Below are 19,853 nucleotides of genomic sequence, written 5' to 3' on the forward strand. Positions count from 1 at the left end.
TGTTATGATCCCGGTTGTGTGTTTTGGGTAGACAATGACAACAAAAAAAGCAAACTCTGAAATCTCTTATTTCCAGTTTATTGCAATCCATGACCTGGACAAAGCAGGGAATTAATATCAGTTCTCACCAGTCTGTCTGTGCTTTGCGACTTTAAAATTTGCTGCCTTTTTAAAAATACAAAATGTGGTTATGAATCCAGTTTTCTTAAATTATAAAGCAGCACCCAGTCGTTTTACAAATATAGAGGATTTGTGGGCAAAGAAATATAATACTTTGTAAACACTGGAATATTCCTCTCTCCCAGGATGTTTACCTTCCAGGAAATGGAAAAAACTGATTTGCTGAATTTGAATTCCAATTTCATGAAGTCAGATGTTTACACGCCCAAACCAAGGACGTCTTGAAGACTGATGTTCCCCAACCCGCTGCATTCCAGTCAAGGAACGACACACACGGTCATACGCACTGCGACTTAATATCTAAATATAACAACGTTGTATCTTTGTAAACTCTCCATCCTGCATACAAAAAGTCAACCCCAAAAACCTTGTGTTTAGTGTAGCTAAATGATTTACAAGCAACGTCCTTGTGTTTAAAAGTGACATTGTTGTATTCGATTATGCGTCATCTGTTAAATCACAAGACACATTTCAAATTTCCAGTTAGAAGATTACGTGTAAGCTGACGTGCACAATTGAAACCTCACAAATGCCTAAACAAACTTATCAGTTTAATCAGGTTATTCCAGTTTCATTTCACCCTTTACACCACTAATGTATAACTCCCTGCAGATCTGAAGCAACACTGATCCTAGAGAATTAATTCACGTTATAATGCATCTGTAAACCCAGTACTTGACTGCTGCTTCCCATCGTAAGACACACACAGGCTTGATTTGTTCAATGGCTTTGTGAGGATCCATAGTGCAACACATTCCAGATAAACATGGCTGCCAAGCTGCTTACTGTACATTTAAATGAGAAACAAAAAACTTTCACTGCATTATCATACAAAAAAAAATCCAGATTTAGAAAACACTCCTGCAAGTTAACTTTGGGATTATATTGTAAATCAGTTGGGTGAACTCTTTGGAAGAAAAAAATAGCAGGAGTCCACTGCACTGGAATGATCAAACAGCTCTTTCCTTAAAAAATGCCAGGCACAGAAATCGTACAAACAAGGTAAGGAGGTTACACCAAGGCCAAAAAAACATTTAAATAAAAATGTATTTACACGCTGAGTTAGTTCACACGTGGTCTGACCAGTGTTTTAGTGTTGCCGTATACTTAAACATCAAAATGACAAAAATAAACTCCCGTTACCCAGTGCTCCTCAAAAGGCTGTGTGAAAAGGTTTCATACCTCTGGATCAAAGTTCAGGGTTGTGAGAGTGCTGCGTGCAACTCTAACCAGCAGAGGGAGATGTTGAGGAGGGAGATGAGCAAGCGTTCAGAGGACTGTACTCTCAAAAAGTTACAATTCTGCATTCAATTCTCCCTCTTTCTCTTCCTACTACTGTTTGCCTCAACTCTTCGCAGGTCATCTGTCCCCAAGTTCCACAAATGGAGCATAATGCATGAGGTCGGCCTTTGGCGTTTTCCACTTTGCAAATAGAAATCCTACGCTCGTCTGCGTTCATCTTCTTCTCACACAGGTACAGTGGGATAAAGACACTTGGATGATGAAAATCAAACTGGTGGCCCTCTTCTAACCCTTCCTCTCTCGGTCTCAGTTTGTGTAATCTTCTATCCTCTTTTTCAAACTCTCCCGATCTTGTATCTCGTCCATGAACCAATGTTTCATTGGAGCCTCCCTCTCAAGGCGTCTGAGGGAGCATGCTGCTGAGGATGTCTATGAGGTTGTCCAATCCCCACAGGTAGCCGTCCTCCCTGTTGCCCTCCACCCAGGGAGTCCTGTGGTCCAGGGTCCGAGGCTCCGGCAGGGGAACCGTCTTCCCAAAGTCGATCATCCACACTCGGGCCTTCCCCGAGGCGTCGTGCACAAACAGCAGGGAGCTGCCCACGACCTGCAATGGAGAGAAACCGGTGAGATGGGTGAGTTTAGGTGTGTGTGAGCGATTCAATACAGAAGTTACTTGGCGAGGTCATATCACCAAATTGTCAACAGGTTTGTTTGGAAATCATCAAAAGTGACAGTGAGTGTCAGTGTGTCTTACCTCATGTGTCCTGAAGAACTGTGACTGCTCGAGGACTGATCGAAGCTCTTCCAACCGCTGCAGGTAGAGTTTCTAAGAAAAAGAGAAAAATAATAAGATGTAGGGCGTCAGAAAAATGGACCAAAAATATATATATTTTTGTACTACTTCTTTCCCACTTAACTAAAGTTCTAAAGCTTTATATCCTTCCTTGATGCAGTTGCTCTTCAATACATTTGAAAAACAAAATATGAAGTGACAGCCAGCAGTCGGCTAACTTAGCTTAGCATAAAGACTGGAAACAGGGGGAAACAGCTAGCCTGGCTCTGTCCAAAAGTCACAACTACCAACAGCTCTAAATATCAATAAATATCACATTATATATTGTTTGTTTAATACATACAAAAACTGATGTGTATAAACGACAGTTTGCTGTTATGGAGGGGTTATGCGCCGAACAGTTTCTTAGCCAGGACCTGTTGCTAGGTAACCGGTGCAATGTCGCAATTTTTCCTTAAAAAAAAAAGAGCTTCCTTGCTGTTTTACAGTAATGAAAAAAAGGAGCAGTAACAGCAGCAGAACTAGTAACAACTAGTAACATACCAGAATCTGAGTGTTGCCAGCTACAAAGTCCTCCAAGGCCTGCATCACCTGCTCCCTGTGCTTTGTCTTCTTAAAGTTGGTGTTACAAGTTCCATCCGCTTTCTGTAGAGAAAAAGACAACATAAGATATTGTGTTTATTATTTTTTTAAACATGCACGAGGACAATAATTAAGTTTAGTAATTAATTCAAAGCTTCCTGATTCATTCCAGCTGCAAGTATTCAGTGCAGTACTATCAGTACAAGTACATGTTCTAACTTTGTGTTTTTCCACGGACGCAATGGGAAACAACGACACATACTGACAGAAATATAGAAATATGAACGTCACTGCCACAGCTTGGCTGCTGATACTTGTTGGACTGGAAAGTAAAGCAGCTGCTTTAAATGCCTGCTCACAGTGTCATGAGATTTTTCCATACATGTCTGAAGTCATGCAAATCCACCGTTATTAGTGCGACCTGATAAACAGCCCTGGAATTTATGTTTGAGAGAACAAACAGTCCCCTTTCTGGCTGCACATCCAGCCAAAACTTTAACAGACTTGTGTTTTTCCATTTCCTCTCCAGTGTGTTTGGTCAGAGGGATAAATATTTACTCCCATTGATTCTTGTGGATACTATTTGTTTCCTCGCTAGCACTGAGTACTACAGCCAGGCATGCTCACAGGGCTGCGTGTGCAGGGTGACCTCTGACCTTAATGCCTTCGATGCGGAAGCCCAGAGTGGCTGTGGAGCTGAGCGTCTCCCTCCACTGCATGTATCTGGGTTTGATGACTCCCTGCTGTAGCTTCTCCTGCTCCGTGGGGGCCCCGGGGTCCACTGCCACCATCTTCTCGTACATGTCCTTCCGCAAACGTGGACGCTCTCTGGCTTTTATCAGCTCCTCCTCCAAGTACGTCCTAAAACGTAAAAAGGCTTCATATTTAATTGTTTCTTTTTTATGCATTTTAATATCTTATTTTATGGTCTTTCTCTTTGCTATTTTAATCAGATTTTTCTTATTGATTTTATATCCTTATTGTTATGTATGTTCTTTTTCTTTGTTGACTACAAATACATCCATTATTATTATTATATACAGTAAAAGTGGTAGAGAGGCAGATAACTCGTGGGAGTAAACTGCTCATATGTGTATAAAGGTGAACTTTCAAGGCTCACTGTATCTTCCAAAAGCACAAGATAAAGTGGTGTCTGCTGTCAATATGGTCTTGGAAAATGTTCACCACATTTCCTTCATCCTGTGCCGAGTCTCTCACCTGCTGCCCATCTTGCAGTCCATGATGGAGGGCGAGTCGAAGTCGGCCAGCAGGTCGTCCATCAGGTTATAATCCTGCTCGTCTCTCTGTACCACCCCATAATAACCAGGCACATAGGGGCGCAGAGTGTCCGTCATCAGCTTCTTTAGGCACTGCTGCTCACACTCACAGAACCGCTTCAACAAGCGTCCATACTCGCCGGCTTGGAAGTTACCTTGGAGAAGGAGGCGGACAGAATTAAAAAGACTGAAGATAAAATAATGCACGTGTGAGGATGTTTTATTCAAACTGTGTATTTATGCATACCTGCGTGGCCGGCTAGCTGCACCCACGGGTAACGCTTCTTGAAGGACACGACGAAGGGGGACCAGTGAACCATGGTCTTCAATTTCTGCCAGGACTTATTCTGGAAAAAGAAACGAAGAACGTCATCGTCTTGTTATTAAATAACGTGTGGGACAAATGTGAAGCTCTGACTAATCAGTGTGAGGGTTTCTTTTCTGGTCACAACAACGCACTGAGCTCAATACAGGCAAGAGGACGACTATTCTTTAAAAGGAAAATACACCCTGTATTACTGACACACACACACACACACACACACCTCAGTAGACATTGGACAGATCCTCCCCTCTAGCCAAGGCCAGGTGCATGACGTACGGGACAAAGCCCATTCATAAAACATTTACTAAAGCCACCACAGTGGTGTCGTAAAACAGAGCCTTACTGTCTGAAACTCTGTGTGTGTGTGTGTGTGTGTGTGTATAACGGTTATCTGCGTTGGGAAACACCAAGGACAGTGTGCAACGGGGGCTTTGACGTAAGCAATCTGAGCGGAACATGGAATTGATTGATTAGAGTGTGTGTGTGTGGGAAATCACAACAAACCAACAGCCAGTTTAGGATGGGAATGTGTGTGTGTGTGTGTGTGTTACAATACAGTAGACATTGCTAAGAAGAAATATTATTTCTCTTGCCTCCTTCTCAATTTGCAGTCTTTCTAATCAATCCTACAATGTTTTTTGTTCACTAAATGCATCTATATGTTCAACACAGGAACACAGGAATGCGACTGAGGCAAAGGAAAGGGTTAATGTGAGTAATAAAACACAGGGACAAGAGGCTATAATAATAAAATTAATCTTTTTATTACTTCTGTGAATGACTGTGCTGCTCCCTGCCAAGCCTATCTCTGCCATGTTTACATGTCAGCCTATCTCTGCTCTCCTCGCATGCATTCTTTCCACAGCTGCTCTGTTGAAACTCTGTCACAATAAAACAGTCTTAATGCAACGGAAACTGCAGCGTCTGTGTTTACCCTTGGAAGAAAAACAGGCTTTATTTGAATTTAAGGAGTGCTGTTATGTTAACTCAAAAAGGTTTTAAAGCCCTGAAATGTTTTTCTCTCAATGTGAGTGATGGAGTTTCTTATTTACCAAGTATTTAGTTGCAAATATTTCGTGTTATTGAGAAAAACTTTGAGATCCGATGCCGAGTTTTCAGGGGCTTTAACCATTTTAGTTCTGTTGGTTCCTTTATGATGGGAAACTGTGTACAACATGGAGTCAGGATTTCAGCTAGACACAAGAGGCAGAGAGTAATGAGAGTGAATACGAGACCGTGTCAGACAGAGTCCTTCAATCCCATCAACAGATTAACCCCGACATGACCTCTTCCACCGCCAGAGCAAAGAACGGCAATGGAACATGTTGACATCAACTGCATTTCCCCATGTTTGCAACATAAGATAATGTCCTACCAGCAGATAGATTTGCAAAGCGCTTCAGGCAAATCTATCTGCAGCTTACCAGCAACAGGACGCTGACGCAAATTTGGTAGGTTTTCTGTGGTATATATTTAACACAGGAGTGCGGCATCATCATTTTCTATAATCATCCTCTGATATCAGCGGCTAATTTTGGCCGGGTTAGGGCAAGGACAACAGTCTATTTTTTCAGATTTCTTTATTTCTTGGCAATGAATAGCTCCACCTGGAATTCAAAAGGCCATCTCCCCCACAATAATCTCACTGCATTCCTGGGGAGTGTCTTGTTTATGCATACCTTCATTCTTACCTTTAGATCTAGCTGTATTCGACTGGCACCTTGACTTTAAACTCTTGAGAGGTTGAAAATACTCTTTAGAAAACATATGTCCAGCACATATCCTCTTTTCCCAGCAGAAAAATATCCCGCCTAACCGACAAGACAACGAGCAATCCACCTTCAGACACTCCACCGGGTCAGTGCAGTAAGACTGTCGCCAGCGGTGGGCCTCCAAAGTGCTGCTGTAAGGGATAATTATGAACTGGTTATGTAAAGTTCACAAGAGTCCATAAGACTGAGGACTCAGGGTATTTTTTCTTTTAAAGTAACAGGATCATACTTGACATTTAGGTTTAAGCAGTATTTTCCTCTGAAATACACAAAACATTGTTTAGCCTTGGTCAGTGTATTTGAATTTACGGTGTCTTTTGATTATACGCAAATATTGTGCAATTCAGTGCATTGAAATAAACTTCATATTAAGTATGATCACGTTATTACATTATCAATGTTCCATCTGTGAAGCTGCCAAAGATTGACGTCAACGCCTGCTGGAGCGACCAAAAGATCTGTTTTAAGAAACCGCCAACAGTAGTACAAAAATAATCTCCTGAAATAACATCCGCTTGTGGACGCAACACAAACCGTGTCTACCCAACAGTAACCGGGGTTTCTTTTTCTTTTGCTATTACAGTATTAGTTTCTTTTGTCCTCATTAGTGACAGATGCAAGTCTAGGGGGGAGGTCGACAGGAGAGGAAGGGGGAGATCTCCAGCCTCTCTTCTTTCACTTCTCTTATCCACATGCCATCAGACTCTCTCTCTCTAATTGCTTCAAGTTGACAGCTTAATGCATTGCCTCTTTGTGGGATCAAATGTATCCGACGGAAATTACCAGTCACAGTAAGAGCTAATGCTGCTAATGGATGATAATGATAAATGCAGAGAATCCTTAGAAAAGCCTGGACTGTTGTTTCATTTCAAACTGAGCAACGGTGTTGTTGTCTCCTCCTCTTCGTCCCACACATCCCAGCTCTCTAAACACTGAGGTCACATTTCACTTCTCTCAGCTCAACCTTCACTATCTCCACTTTCTCTCTTATATAACTCACAGATCTATAACACAGAGTATCATTTCATTTTTCTGTGTTGTTTAAGCTTCCTCGTCATTCCCCAAAGCGTCCATGCTAATGAATGTGCTTGAGTTATTTATATTTTTCCCCAATTTAAATCAAATAGAAGCCCCACTCCTGCTCATCTCTACCACTTTCACTCAATCAAACATCACTTTGTCCTCCCAACGGCATTCTCTAGTATTTTCTTTACTCTCATCTCCTCTGATATTAGACTGGGAATGTCTCTGGTGTCTGTTATGAACCAACACACACACACACCTCTGCTGGGACCCATCTGTGGTTCACATGACAACAACAATGGTCATACTGGGAGAGCTCACACTGACCACAGGAATGTGTCTTTACAGTGTCCCCTACTTCACCTTTTCCAACACACATACGCTCCTTTTATACACATGATCAAGTAGGAGAGACCAGCAGGACATACGTCAGCATGAAATATTTTTTTTAAGGTAATTTTATTGGGGGAAAATAAGAATCATCACTGAAAAATTGCTTTTGAAACCATTTTGAAGGGTATTTACTTAATTATTTGCCCTAAATACAGCTATAACTAGTTTAGCTGAAGGTTATCTTTAACTATTTACTTAGTTTCTTCCCAGCTAAACATAAATACAGTGGAAACTTTTTCTTCTAAGTTAGTTTTCATTAAAAGTAACTCATAGATGTTACTTAGCTTGTAATCAAACAACACCGAGAATTAAATGTAATAACTACACAAATATTGCTAAAAGTTTCATATGTTTGGTAGGATAAGCGCGAAGTTGCATTTCATTTTTGAGGTTATAATGTTCAGTTTTTGATGAAACTGTTTTAGAGAGGTGTTGATTCAACTGTACGGTCAGTTTAAAGACGGTTTATCAGTGGTTCTGTTTATTTGTATTGCAATATAGTGAGAGGTGTTGGTAATATTTAGTCTTTCACTGATAATAGTGGAGTTGACACCTCTCAGTATAAAGCATTAGTTTTAACTAGGTGTACCTAATAAACAAAGTGTATGTGTCTAAATTAAAGTCTGAGAAATTAACTGATTGCATAAAGTGTTACAGCCTGAAGCATGTTGATCCTCCTGGTTGGCTTACTGGCTTTACTCCCAGAGATCATCAGTTTCACAGGACTAACTGCATACTGAGTGCCAAACAACCAGAACATACTGTAACAGCAGCAAAGGACAGGGGATATCAATCACATCTACACATCACCCCACATTTGATATAATCTATACCCGCATACCATCTTTCTGAAGAAGCATTGACGTTGGCAAATACCCCTCAACAGTCTGCTTCGCTGCTCTGGCTCAAGTTTGTCACTTTCCATTTCTTACCTGGCAGACGGAGCAGTAGTGGATGAGGAGGCAGGCGCTGACACAAGCACACACAGCCCCGGAGACGAAGCGGGAACGCAGCCAGCACAAAATACTCCGCACCATCGGCGCAGGGTCTCCACGGACGAGCGGCGCTACCGGGGCTGTGTGCCTCCCTGTCGGCCTGAGATCCTGCACAATCATCTGTAACCTTCTTTAACTAGGCGTACCGTTAGCTCCGAGGTAATACTCTGTCTTATTCCAGGGATTCAGCTTCGGTCTGTAAACCCTTGCTGTAAACTGAGGCTTGTGTTGCCTGGTAAATAATCCTCCTCTGGTATAACTCACACTGACCCGTTCTCTACAACCTCTTTTTGTCATCCCAATTCAGAATTTCTTCTCTTTCAACATTGTGTCACTCCTCCCTTCCTCTCTAAAACACTTTCTCAATATACCTTTTTTGCTGTACAAAATATCCACATACCTAAAGCTGCCATTTTTTCTACCATCTGCCTGCTTGAAATAGTTCCCCTTCCTTTTACTCCCTGCCCTAAATCATTCACTCTCTTGTCCCCTGAAGGTAAAAACGTCCACACAATGAGCCATCTTCTCTTTCCCTTCAGTCTCACCTTTGTTCTTCTCATCTCTCACTCATCCCCTAATCCCCACAGGGCCTATCCTGAGCCCCACACTGAGCCAATCTCCTGCCAGATACATGGGGGTAGGGACAGCAGGCCATCCCATAGCCTCCCAGTGCTCTCCTTTTGTCTGCATGAGGAATTCCTCAGTACTGTGTAACCTACAGACGTGTGTGTGTGTGTGTGTGTGTGTAGAACCTGTCAGACAGCTACAGGAGTGACTACATGTGCATACACTGAGGGTGTTTGCAGGTACTGTTAAGCTGTTTTCTCTAAACGACTTCACTACTTTAAAACCACATCCCTTTCCCTTGACTCAAGTCTTCAGCGTTCAGGCAGCTCAGCTGTGGTGGGCTGCTGAGCCAACACAAGATGGCATGGCTTTAAATAAAAACATCTTCAGATAGAGTTGTATATTTGTTGTATTAATTCTCTGAGCTTGTCTGCGCATGTCATTTCTATCTAACGCTGTGTGTAATGTTCCATTGTAGGTGTATTAGTGCTGAATCAATGAATGAGAAAATGACTCATCAGCAATTTTGATTATCGTGTAATCGTTTGCCATTTATCAAGGGAAATTATAAAATATTTTAAATCCTCTCCAATGTGAGGACTTGCTCTATTTTATATCACTGTAAATTGAATATTTTAGGGTTTCGGACTGCTGGTCCGACAAAAAAAAAAAAAAAAGACATTTCATGATGTTGCCTTAATTTCTCAAAACTTGTGATGGCCGTTTTTCCACTTTTTTCCAATAATTTTCACTATTATTTATGGATTAATTGAACAAATAATGAGCCAATTAATCGATAATGAAAATATCTTTAAGTTGCAGCCCTAATGTATATTGTAATATGATATGCTGTTCTGTGATATATCTTCAAAACGTCAACTTTTCATGAGCTAAGACAAACGGCTCCGTTTTCAGTTTTGTGACAGTGTATTTTGAGCTGAAGTAATGGGCTTTTAAATGCTTTATTTATCTTAGGAAGCAAGAGAGTTATCTAGAGCTGCAACAATTAATCAATTAGTTGTCAACTATTACATTAATCGGCAACTATATTGATAATCGATTAATCGGTTTGAATATTTTCTGGTTTCTTTACTCCTTGTTGACTGTTAACTGAACATCTTTGAGTTGTGGACAAAACAAGACATTTGATGACGACATCTTGGGCTTTGGGAAACACTGATCAACATTTCTGAATCGATTAATCAGTTACCTCATAACCATAAAGGAACCCTTTCCGTTTATCTGGAAAATTACCAATTTTTATTGGACAATATAATGTAATCAGTGGTGGAATGTAGGCAAGTATATTTACTAAAATATTGTACAAATTTGAGGAGTACTTCCACTACAAATCAGAGGGAAATACTGCACTTTTTACTCCACTACATTTGCTAGTAGTCACTACTAGTTATTTTCTATCCAACAGTACATGAAATGATTCAGGTCCATCTCAACCAACCACCGAAGTAAATTGCTACTTACATATTGATGCATCAGTAACAATAATCCAATGATAAAATATAAGCTAGCTCACATGGTCTATTATCTGCATTAAGTACTTTTGATACAAGTACATTTACATACTTTTACTTAAATTGTCTTTTGAATGCAGGGTTTTTGCTTGTAATGGAGTATATTGACATGTGGCACTGCTACTTTTACTTAAGTAAATGAACTGAATACTTCCTCCACCACTTCATGTGGTATTGATTTATATTGCCATGCTGTAGAAATATAGTAGTTTATAAATATAAAAGAAATGAGAGTCCAAAACAGCATGGAAAGCATTTCTTTCCTTCTGTGTAGCATGGATTTTGTGTTATAAGTGCTGTGGGAGTGATGTGTGGGACTTTGTATAATGGGTGACACGGAAAACAAGTCTGCGATTGTGGCTCATGTGAATAAGCATGCATAAATAAGACGAATCATCATCACGTGTAGGCTACGTGTTCAAAGCTTCAGAGTGTGTTTTTGTCTCTCTTTCGTCCGCTTACACTCATTTTCCTCTTGTTTTCTGTTCCACACTGCATGTCTCATGGGGTTTCGGGGCAAAATATTAAAAGGAGGGAGAAAGAGTGTCTCATAACCTGATGATAAATTATAAAATAATATGTACATTGTTGGCTGAGCAGAAATTTGTAAGAAATTAACTATAATAACATTCAAACGTGAGGGACAGAGTAGATACCGTCTGTGTGAGAAAAAGAGAACAAGACAAGGAGAAAAAAAAAGTACCATATATGGCAACGATGTCGCCTAGCAACCGGCTCTGCCTTCAGCCCAATTTTCCATGACACACACTGAACTCTGAATGCATCGCTGTGTGTGTGTCTCTCTCTGAGTATGCATGTTTGAGCAAGTATCTGCTCACTTCACCGAGCATACAAAATATAACTGGTTTGTCAGGGAGCCGGCAGCGTGGCCACAGCTTTTTGTATCCAGCATCAACAAACACACACCCTCCTTCTATTAATTACTGTATGATGTAAAAAAAGAGCTTTTACTCAACTGCGAGAGGACAAAATGTGCCCTGATCAGAAAACGCAGACTGGCGTCATCATGTTTGTTACAACAGCTTAAGTGCAACTCTTCAGGTTGCTCATTTCCTGGCTGTTTCGACACTTTCCACTGACCAGCTGATTCAAATGATCATTGCTGTAACTGGCAGCTAATCAATACGCTGGTCGAAAAGAATCGCAAGCTGTACAGAGCTAAAACTATTAGTCTTTCTTTGATAATTGATTCATTATTTCAGTAATTTTTTTAACTCCAAACGCCCAGGGTTCAGCTTCTTTGATGTGAGGATTTGCTTCTTTTCTCTGTTTTTATAACATTATAAACTTTGTGTTTTAGACTGTTGTACGGACAAAACGAGACATTTGAAGAGGTCACCTTGGGCTTAGAGAAATGTTCATGTTTTTTTTTTCAGTATTTGACATTTTATAATTGGCACATTAATCAATAATGGTAATAATCCTTAGTCGCAGCATTAAAGCTGTGAGTAACATAAAAGCCCAGACTTTAAATTGGTCCTCTGAACCTTTAAGATATATGATAGGATTGATAGTAATGAGGCCAGAACCAAAAAGATTAAAATGTTTAAATGTCTATTGGTTGGGGATAGAAGATGGGTGTTCTAAGTGACTGTATATGATGTTTAATTTATGTTTTATCATCATAAATTAGGCAAACATGATATTGGGATAATGAAGTTGAGCTTGTTTGTGTGTGTTTGCTGTGGTTATTGTTCGATTTATGCTTTGACAATTTCTCCTGTTATGATTGTATGTTGTTTATTGTTGTTTTAATGGCTAATATTAGTTTGTGTAGACCTGAACAGCACAGTCTTCAATTAGAGGCCTATTTTCACCTCACAATGATCCTAGGCATCAGTGTTTGGTGCAGCTGTCAGATTAAGTGTAAAGTGTGTAATGTACCAGCTGATGACAGTGAAAATATGTTAAAGTGGTGGCCTTGGGTGTCCAAACTGCTCCCATGAATTCAGACTGGAGTCTCAGTGTCATGTTTTTCTCTTTCTCTGTGAAAAGATTAAAGTAAAATACCAGACGAGGGCGGACCGTCTACTCTGGAAAAATAACTGGGCCTGGATTATTAAAAAATACGTGAGAACAACTTCTGCCAGGTTTCTAATCTTTGGCATGCTGACAGTTGGAACATCTTTCAACATGCATGCTCGGTGACGTGGCCCGAACAGATAAACCTGAACATTCAGGATTCACAAACTGCAGAGAAGAAGAGTGGAGACACGGGAAGATTGAAGTGGAGACATCCTGTTTTTAAGACTTGTCTAATTCCAAGCATTTCTAGTTGACGGTGCATCAAAGCCCCCTGACTCAGGGGGGAAAACGGCACAACTTCCTACTTGGAAACTTTAAACTGCCTTTCATGAGTGGAGGAGAGGAAAACCCTGAGCGTCTGGGGCAGTAAACTAACTACTAAACTGCTGTGATAGCATCTTTGTATATGAACTGTACAGTGCTGAAGTGGCAGCTGTAATGGGATGGAAAAAAAATCATCCAAACATGCATTCAGACAGTGTTTAAATGGCCCTATGTCTGAGCTCAGCGAAGCCATGTGATCATGAGCCATGGGAGTCGAGAGCCACAGAAGTGGGGGTTGGAGATAAGAGGCGGTTTCCTCTTCTTCAGTTTAAATTTTCATTATCAGGGTGGTGTGAGTCCAACCGTTCAGGCTTTGAACCACAAATTACACAAATTATTTCAAACGAAAAGCTATTTAATGTCGTCATCACTGAGCCACTTAAAACAAATAAGATATTCACCAAAACCACATGGGACGCACGCTGTGCAGCAAACCTCCTGATTAGCTGAGGCCTGCTTTTTGTAATTTGCCCAACTGCACTACAATGATCGTGTGAATTAACTACCTTAAAACATCAATATGACATAGTTTAACAGCTTTTATGTGTCCGATCCGTTGACATGCACTTCAGCCCGGTGATTTGACAAACAGCATGTGTGACAAAGATGACATCTGGCAGCATGTATCAACTGACAGTGACTGATGGGACTGTCACAGTGCACCCTGCATGTATCCAGTATGCAGTGTGTGTGTGTGTGTGTGTGTGTGTGTGTGTGTGTGTGTGTGTGTGTACAGGCTATCCTTTCTATTCCATTGTTTTTGTCAAACCAGCTCTTAGCTGTGAAGTCATTTTTGCACCATGATTTGTTCAGTTGAGGAATGGCCACATAATGTATGCCTGGTCAGTTGCGCAACATTTGCATTTGTAAATGTTTTGGTAGCCAAAGCAGTAAGACCTGTTCATGATTGGTTTTATGGTATAGACCAGGGGTCTGCAACCTGCGGCTCCGGAGCCACATGCGGCTCTTCAGCCCCTCTCCAGTGGCTCCCTGTGGATCTTTAAAATTGGAAATGAATAACTGTTTTTTTGTTTATATTTTCATTTTTATTTACCATTGTTGTAGGTCTATGGTACGACGGTACAACGGAGTATTAGGGCCACATTGAGGAAAATAAATAAATCTGAGATTTCAAGGATAAAGTCACAATATTACGAGAATTAAGTCATAATATTATAAAGTAGTAATTTTACCTGTTATTTTCTTTTTTTCTCGTAAAGTTATGACTTTATTCTCGTAATATGACTTTTTTCTTGTAAAGTTATGACTTTATTCCCATAATATTACGTTTCTTGTAAAGTTATGACTTTATTCTCGTAATATTACGACTTTTTTTTCTCCTTAAGTTATGACTTTTTTTCATAATATTCTGACTTTATTCTGTAAATCTCAGATGTTTATTCCCTCAATGTGGCCCTAATACTCCATAGTATGCATTTGCACTTTGGCCCTCACTGCATTAGACTTATACACTATATACTTAGACTATAAACTGTGTTACCTTCATCACAATGCTCAAATATTTTGCGGCTCCAGACAGATTTTTTTTGTCTCTTTTGATAGTAAAGGTTGCTGACCCCTGGTATAGAGTCCTACAGCTGATGAATGTGCATGAATGTGACTTGTTCATATGTTGTTGTGGAAAAGACACTCACCCCTGTCCCATCGTCCGGGCTACACAGCGACCTGGCAGGAGACAGACTGGACTCGATGTCGCTCCCGGTGAAGTCGTCCTCGGACTCCTCGAAGGACGAGGCGGAGGACAGGCAGATGGAGGACGAGTTGGACAGCTTCCTCAGTGAGCGCATCAGCATGGGGGAACCTCCGCAGCCGCTGTCCGAGCAGGGCGACTCGTCGTCCGGGTGAGGATCCAGACAATTGCCGCTGCTGAGCTCCGTCCTGACGGTCAGCAGGGTGGCCGGTGGTGTCCCAACCTGAGCAGCGCGGGTCGGACTGGGGTCTCTGGTGATGATGAGTGTTGGTATGGGTCCTGGGAAACTTGGGCCTCCTGGAGCACCATGAGGAGGCTGATCAGACTCACTCTCAACCGGACAAGAGTTGTTTTGATCACTGGCCTGTTTGGGTCGACATGAAACGGTGCTGCAGTCACGTTTAGTCATTTTGTGATCCGTTTTATCCAGAGATTGATGCGGGGATAAACTAGAGAAAGTCCCCGTTAATTCCCGAGCCTCAGACACAACACGACCCTGGTTGTTTCCCCCCAGTAGCTGATCTTCCATGGCCCTCGTCGGGGGATCCGAGGCATCGTCCTCTCGCTCGGGTTTCGGCTCCTCGCAGCCTTCACCGCCGACTTCACCATCGGCCTCTCGGTCCACTACGTCCTGGATGGCTTCGACATCACCACCACCACCACCATCACCATCTAGGCCGGATGGTGTCGCCTGGGATGCTCGCTGTTCCTCCTCCGCCGATACCACCTCCTCGTCCCTGGGCAACTTTCCTACTCTGTGATCGCGTTGCGTCGCTGGATCTCCTCCGGCTCCAGCTGCGTTTCCGCAACCTAAATCCGCTTCTGTTTGGCTGCTGGAGTCTCGCTTTCTCCTTCCCAGACACGATAGTACTTTATTTTTCATCGGATTCCTGTTTAACTGGTCGCTGCGTCGCTTCTCTCCTTCTCTCCTGGATCTGCTGATAGGGAGTAGTCGTAGCTTGGATGTTTGGTGTGTTTTCCTTTTCGCTCCTCTGCCTGCTGGGGCGGCGGTGTGAGACAGATCCGAGCGAGTTTGGCCCATCCTGCATGCCGTAGTAGTAGTAACACAATGACCCCAGACACACCCTCAAGTAGAGTGGTTGAATAGTTGTGTTGAAACCACTTAAACAGTGACTCCTACAAAGTACAGTCGCTCATTACTCACACTATCCATGTATTAAAGCCTGGGAAGACTTAAATTGCTCCATCCCCCTTTTTTTTTCCACTGTTCAAATCTGTGAGAACAAACAGATGATTAATAATTTAGTACACACATTAACTGCATGAGTAATAGCCTACTATAACAAAAACACTCCCTTTAAGTCCATTTATCAGACTGATAATGTAATCATTAACAGCACACATTAACAGCACCTGCATAATAGTCCCACACAGTAAACAATGGCCGTCATGAATCACAATTTCTGACTCAAGAATGCCAGTTAATCTGTGATTTATCAGTTATGATATCCAGATAATATTATGGAGCAGGCTACAGGAAAAATAAACTGACAGGGGGAAAGTCAAATCAACTGCACTAACACCGAGTGTATATTCACAGAAACATATTACAAGAGGAATGATTTAAATGTGACAGTAAAACACAGTTGAGTGCAAAGAAATGTTAAGGTTTCATGGAGTTTCACACTCAGTATCACTGTTGTGAGAGCGTAATACTGCCCTCCTGTGTCTGCATATGATGCTATTGTCCAAGTAAGCTTGTTGTGGCTATCTGTTAATAAATTACATTAACCCCTAATCAGTTATTAAACTTGTTGACTTCATTTTTGTGGATCGACAAAAAGCTTAATCAACCAATAATTTCAGCACTAAATAACTGTCCAACATATGCAGGCATGTCAAAACACAGCAAATACAAACAGTATGTGGGCTTCAACTTCTTTGTTTGGTCCTAATTGATAGTGAAATATAGTTGGTAAAATAGAAAACTTCAAGGTGAATGATGCTTTATGCATACAGTGGTCAAAAATTCCAGCCAGATAGCTATTCACAAACTGCATCTTTTCACATCAATATTTTTACATAAGATCTATCCTCCAATTAAACCTGCAGCAGGCAGAATGTTTTTGACATCACCTCCTCATGTCTCTGTTTTAAGGCTTTAAAAAAAATCTGTGACGGGAGACTTTGGCCATTCATAGATCATTTTAGATAGAGAGCGTTCCTATTGGCTGTTCATTCAACGGAGGCAGCTGTCAATCACTCGTGTACTCCGATTAAACGGTCAAACTAGGCAGCGCTGCTTAGTTTGACCGTTTGATCGCAGTTTGCGAGTGATTGACAGCTGCTCAGAGACGGCAGGCTCCAGCTCGGCTCTGATTGGTTGTTTTCCTCCGGTCTGTGAAATCTTGCAGATGCCATTAGGAGCACGGGAGGACACGGGAGGACACGGGAGGACACGGGAGGACACCGGAGGCACATGATTTTTTTTCAGATTACCTGTCTCATGCACTACTGTCAGGACATAGTGACCATTTTATAAAAATAACTTTTCTCCAATTCTACCCACTGCAGCTTTAAAGGACACATTTCATAATTTTCCAAGACATACACTACGGCATACTGGAAAAATTCAAAGCATTTTTTACATAAGGCACGGTGAGCGGCTCGCTGTCATTTACTGTGACAGTACCTCAGTCACCCTGCTGTTAGGAAGGAATGCTCACAGAGAGGAAACACGACAGGAAGGATAACAATGGAAAGAACAGCTCATAATGTGCCACACGCACGCACACGCACACACACACACACACACTTGTGTAATCAAAAGCATAAATAATCATACAAAATGACTCACATCAGGGGGGGGGGATGACAGAGTCTTGTGTCATGTTGACATTGAATGGATTCTTTTATACACAGTTTAAGCACACATGACGTGCCCCCATCCACACACACAGTCAAACAGTGACACATAATACTTGAAGGGAAGATGGTCACTCATTGGCAAACATATAAAACACGTGAAACATGATCTATGATCCACTAATCACTCACACAGTGTCATCTATTATATCATCTATTCATCATAATCTCAAGGACACACTATAGTGGACATGGTGGAAACACTTTTGCTCTAAAATAAAATGGCCATTAATCTTAAATTGGCTAATTACTGAGATATTTGTTTTAAGAATACTTCACTTAATGTATATTAATACTTCTTAAATGTAAACATTTAGTGACTTTTTAAGCCCAAGTGGCAATACAGAGACAACAAAATACTTCCTAAAAAGATTTTTTTTAAAAACAACATTTCTGTTTTAACCTCCTGGGAACCGAGTTTAAAAAAGTGTCTTCCAATTACTTTTTTTTTTGTGATTTCCTTCCTATTTAGGGTTAAAAGAAAATCTTAACAATTTAGACTTGTTAACGTTTATTTTTATTGTCCACTGTAGTGGACTACAGGACTATTTCAGTGTGAAAAGACTTTAAAAAATGAACAGATTATGGCTGTAGAGTGATATTAAACCAAGAATACATTCAAATTGATTAAAAAAAACAACACATGCCATAGAAGATAACTTCTGTTGTGATTTGACGCTATACAAAAATTGAAATTGAATCCCTGGAAAGCCTAGGATGTCCTGTTTACAATACACCAGGGGTTGATAGAGTAGGTCAAAAGAGTAAGAGGATATGCATGTGGACAAAATGTCCACTACAGAGGACACATGTCAATGGGCGGTGTCTCAGGAGGATGTAGCAGTCTTTATACAACTGTTTACTTGTTTCTGAGTGTGAACAACAAAACCATAGAGTTATATTATTTATCTGCTGTTAGAAATAATGTTAGTATTTGTTTCACAGTGCTCGCTACCAGCTAATGGTGTCTGTTCTGTAGCAGTCTTGTTACTATCAAAGCTGTGCCAGTTAATAAATACGTCATTTTTTTGTCCTCAGAGATCATAAAGATCCACTGACATACACTGACCTGCCAAGTTGTCAAGTATGGAGTACATGCAGGCTCCTGCCACAAGCAGCCAGGGGAATATGTAAGTAAACAAATTGTATTTATGTCTTCGAACCTGTTGTATTGTGTGTCTTGCTTTTCCTTTAAGTGTGCCAGCACACACAATACCAAGATCCCTAACAATGGCACGCCTAAATGGCACGCCTAAATGGATTGCAGCCATCGTTAAAGATATTAGTGTTACCTGTGTTTGCTAAGTCAAAATGTTCACAATGAGAAAAGTTTGTCACATCTTTGCCTTACTGACAGATGTATTGAAGCAAACATTCATTCCTCTGTTGTGCTCACAAAGAATAAGTCTATTTCAGTACAGAATAAGTATTATTCTGTACTGAAATAGACTGTAGAAAACAATAAAAAACATATGAAACTTACCAGACTAGTTCCTCCTCTGGTGTGTGAAGCAGCTGTTGAAGGCTGGCAGAGAAGTGGAGGTTTATAACGTTACAGCAGGCTCTGAACGGGATGTGTCTGCGGCTTATCTCTTCTTCAGCTAGAGGGTATGTGTGTGTGTGCAGTGCTGCTGTGTGTAGTGTAGTGTCATCAGCATGTGGTTGGAGTGAAAGAGGAAACGCTTGTCACAACAGAGGCGGTTCTAGCTAGTCAGCTAACTAACGTTCAAGCTCCGATACTTCAACTGACACCTGCCTTGAAGTGACATAAACTAGCTTTTTAACTAAAACAAACAGGTCTAATAGTTAGCTAAACACGGATTAAAGGACGGGTGTTAAAAAACGCAAATCTATCCTTAAATACTGTAGTTAGAAAGTGACCTAAACAGCTGGTAATTGAGTAAACAGTTAATACCGGTAACCTAGCTACTACGAGTTGAGTCTAACTAAACGGTACTAACTGACAGCACACGAGACTGGCCTGTAGTCAAGGGGATTTAAAAAGTGCTGCCTTCAAATACTCCACGGATTTTTTATATCCCGCCCCTCCCTGCTTGATGGTATGATCCTTGTCTGTCATCACCTGATTGGTCGCATGGACGTCATTAACACAACATTCAGTCACAGTCAGTGCATGGAGTGTCCATGGCACGGAGAAGATCGTCTTATCATTCTGCCTTGAATTAAGTAAAGAAGAAAAAAAAA

General features: G+C 41.1%; 1 protein-coding gene across 1 annotated transcript; it reads right to left on the reverse strand.

Annotated features, from left to right (window-relative positions):
• Positions 1–62: 62 nt before the first annotated feature.
• Positions 63–19,636, reverse strand: itpkcb (inositol-trisphosphate 3-kinase Cb). The gene is made up of 8 exons (XM_074642178.1): positions 19,132–19,636; positions 14,707–15,997; positions 4,322–4,421; positions 4,016–4,229; positions 3,454–3,658; positions 2,759–2,860; positions 2,177–2,248; positions 63–2,026 (listed from the first exon to the last, which is right to left on the reverse strand). Exons 2-8 carry the CDS (start codon positions 15,802–15,804, stop codon positions 1,817–1,819), a joined length of 2,001 nt encoding a protein of 666 aa, XP_074498279.1. The 5' UTR covers positions 15,805–15,997; positions 19,132–19,636; the 3' UTR covers positions 63–1,816.
• Positions 19,637–19,853: the final 217 nt, after the last annotated feature.

The sequence above is a fragment of the Sebastes fasciatus genome, chromosome 7 (assembly GCF_043250625.1).
Source record: "Sebastes fasciatus isolate fSebFas1 chromosome 7, fSebFas1.pri, whole genome shotgun sequence".
Classification (NCBI taxonomy): domain Eukaryota; kingdom Metazoa; phylum Chordata; class Actinopteri; order Perciformes; family Sebastidae; genus Sebastes; species Sebastes fasciatus.

Excerpts from the sequence above, each read along its gene's own strand:
- itpkcb (XM_074642178.1), bottom strand. The coding sequence starts at position 15,804 with ATGGGCCAAACTCGCTCGGATCTGTCTCACACCGCCGCCCCAGCAGGC. Across the intron at positions 2,861-3,453 it reads TCCGCATCGAAGGCATTAAG|AAAGCGGATGGAACTTGTAA; the intron begins GTCAGAGGTCAC and ends TTTTCTCTACAG. Across the intron at positions 2,027-2,176 it reads AGTTCTTCAGGACACATGAG|GTCGTGGGCAGCTCCCTGCT; the intron begins GTAAGACACACT and ends TCTCCATTGCAG.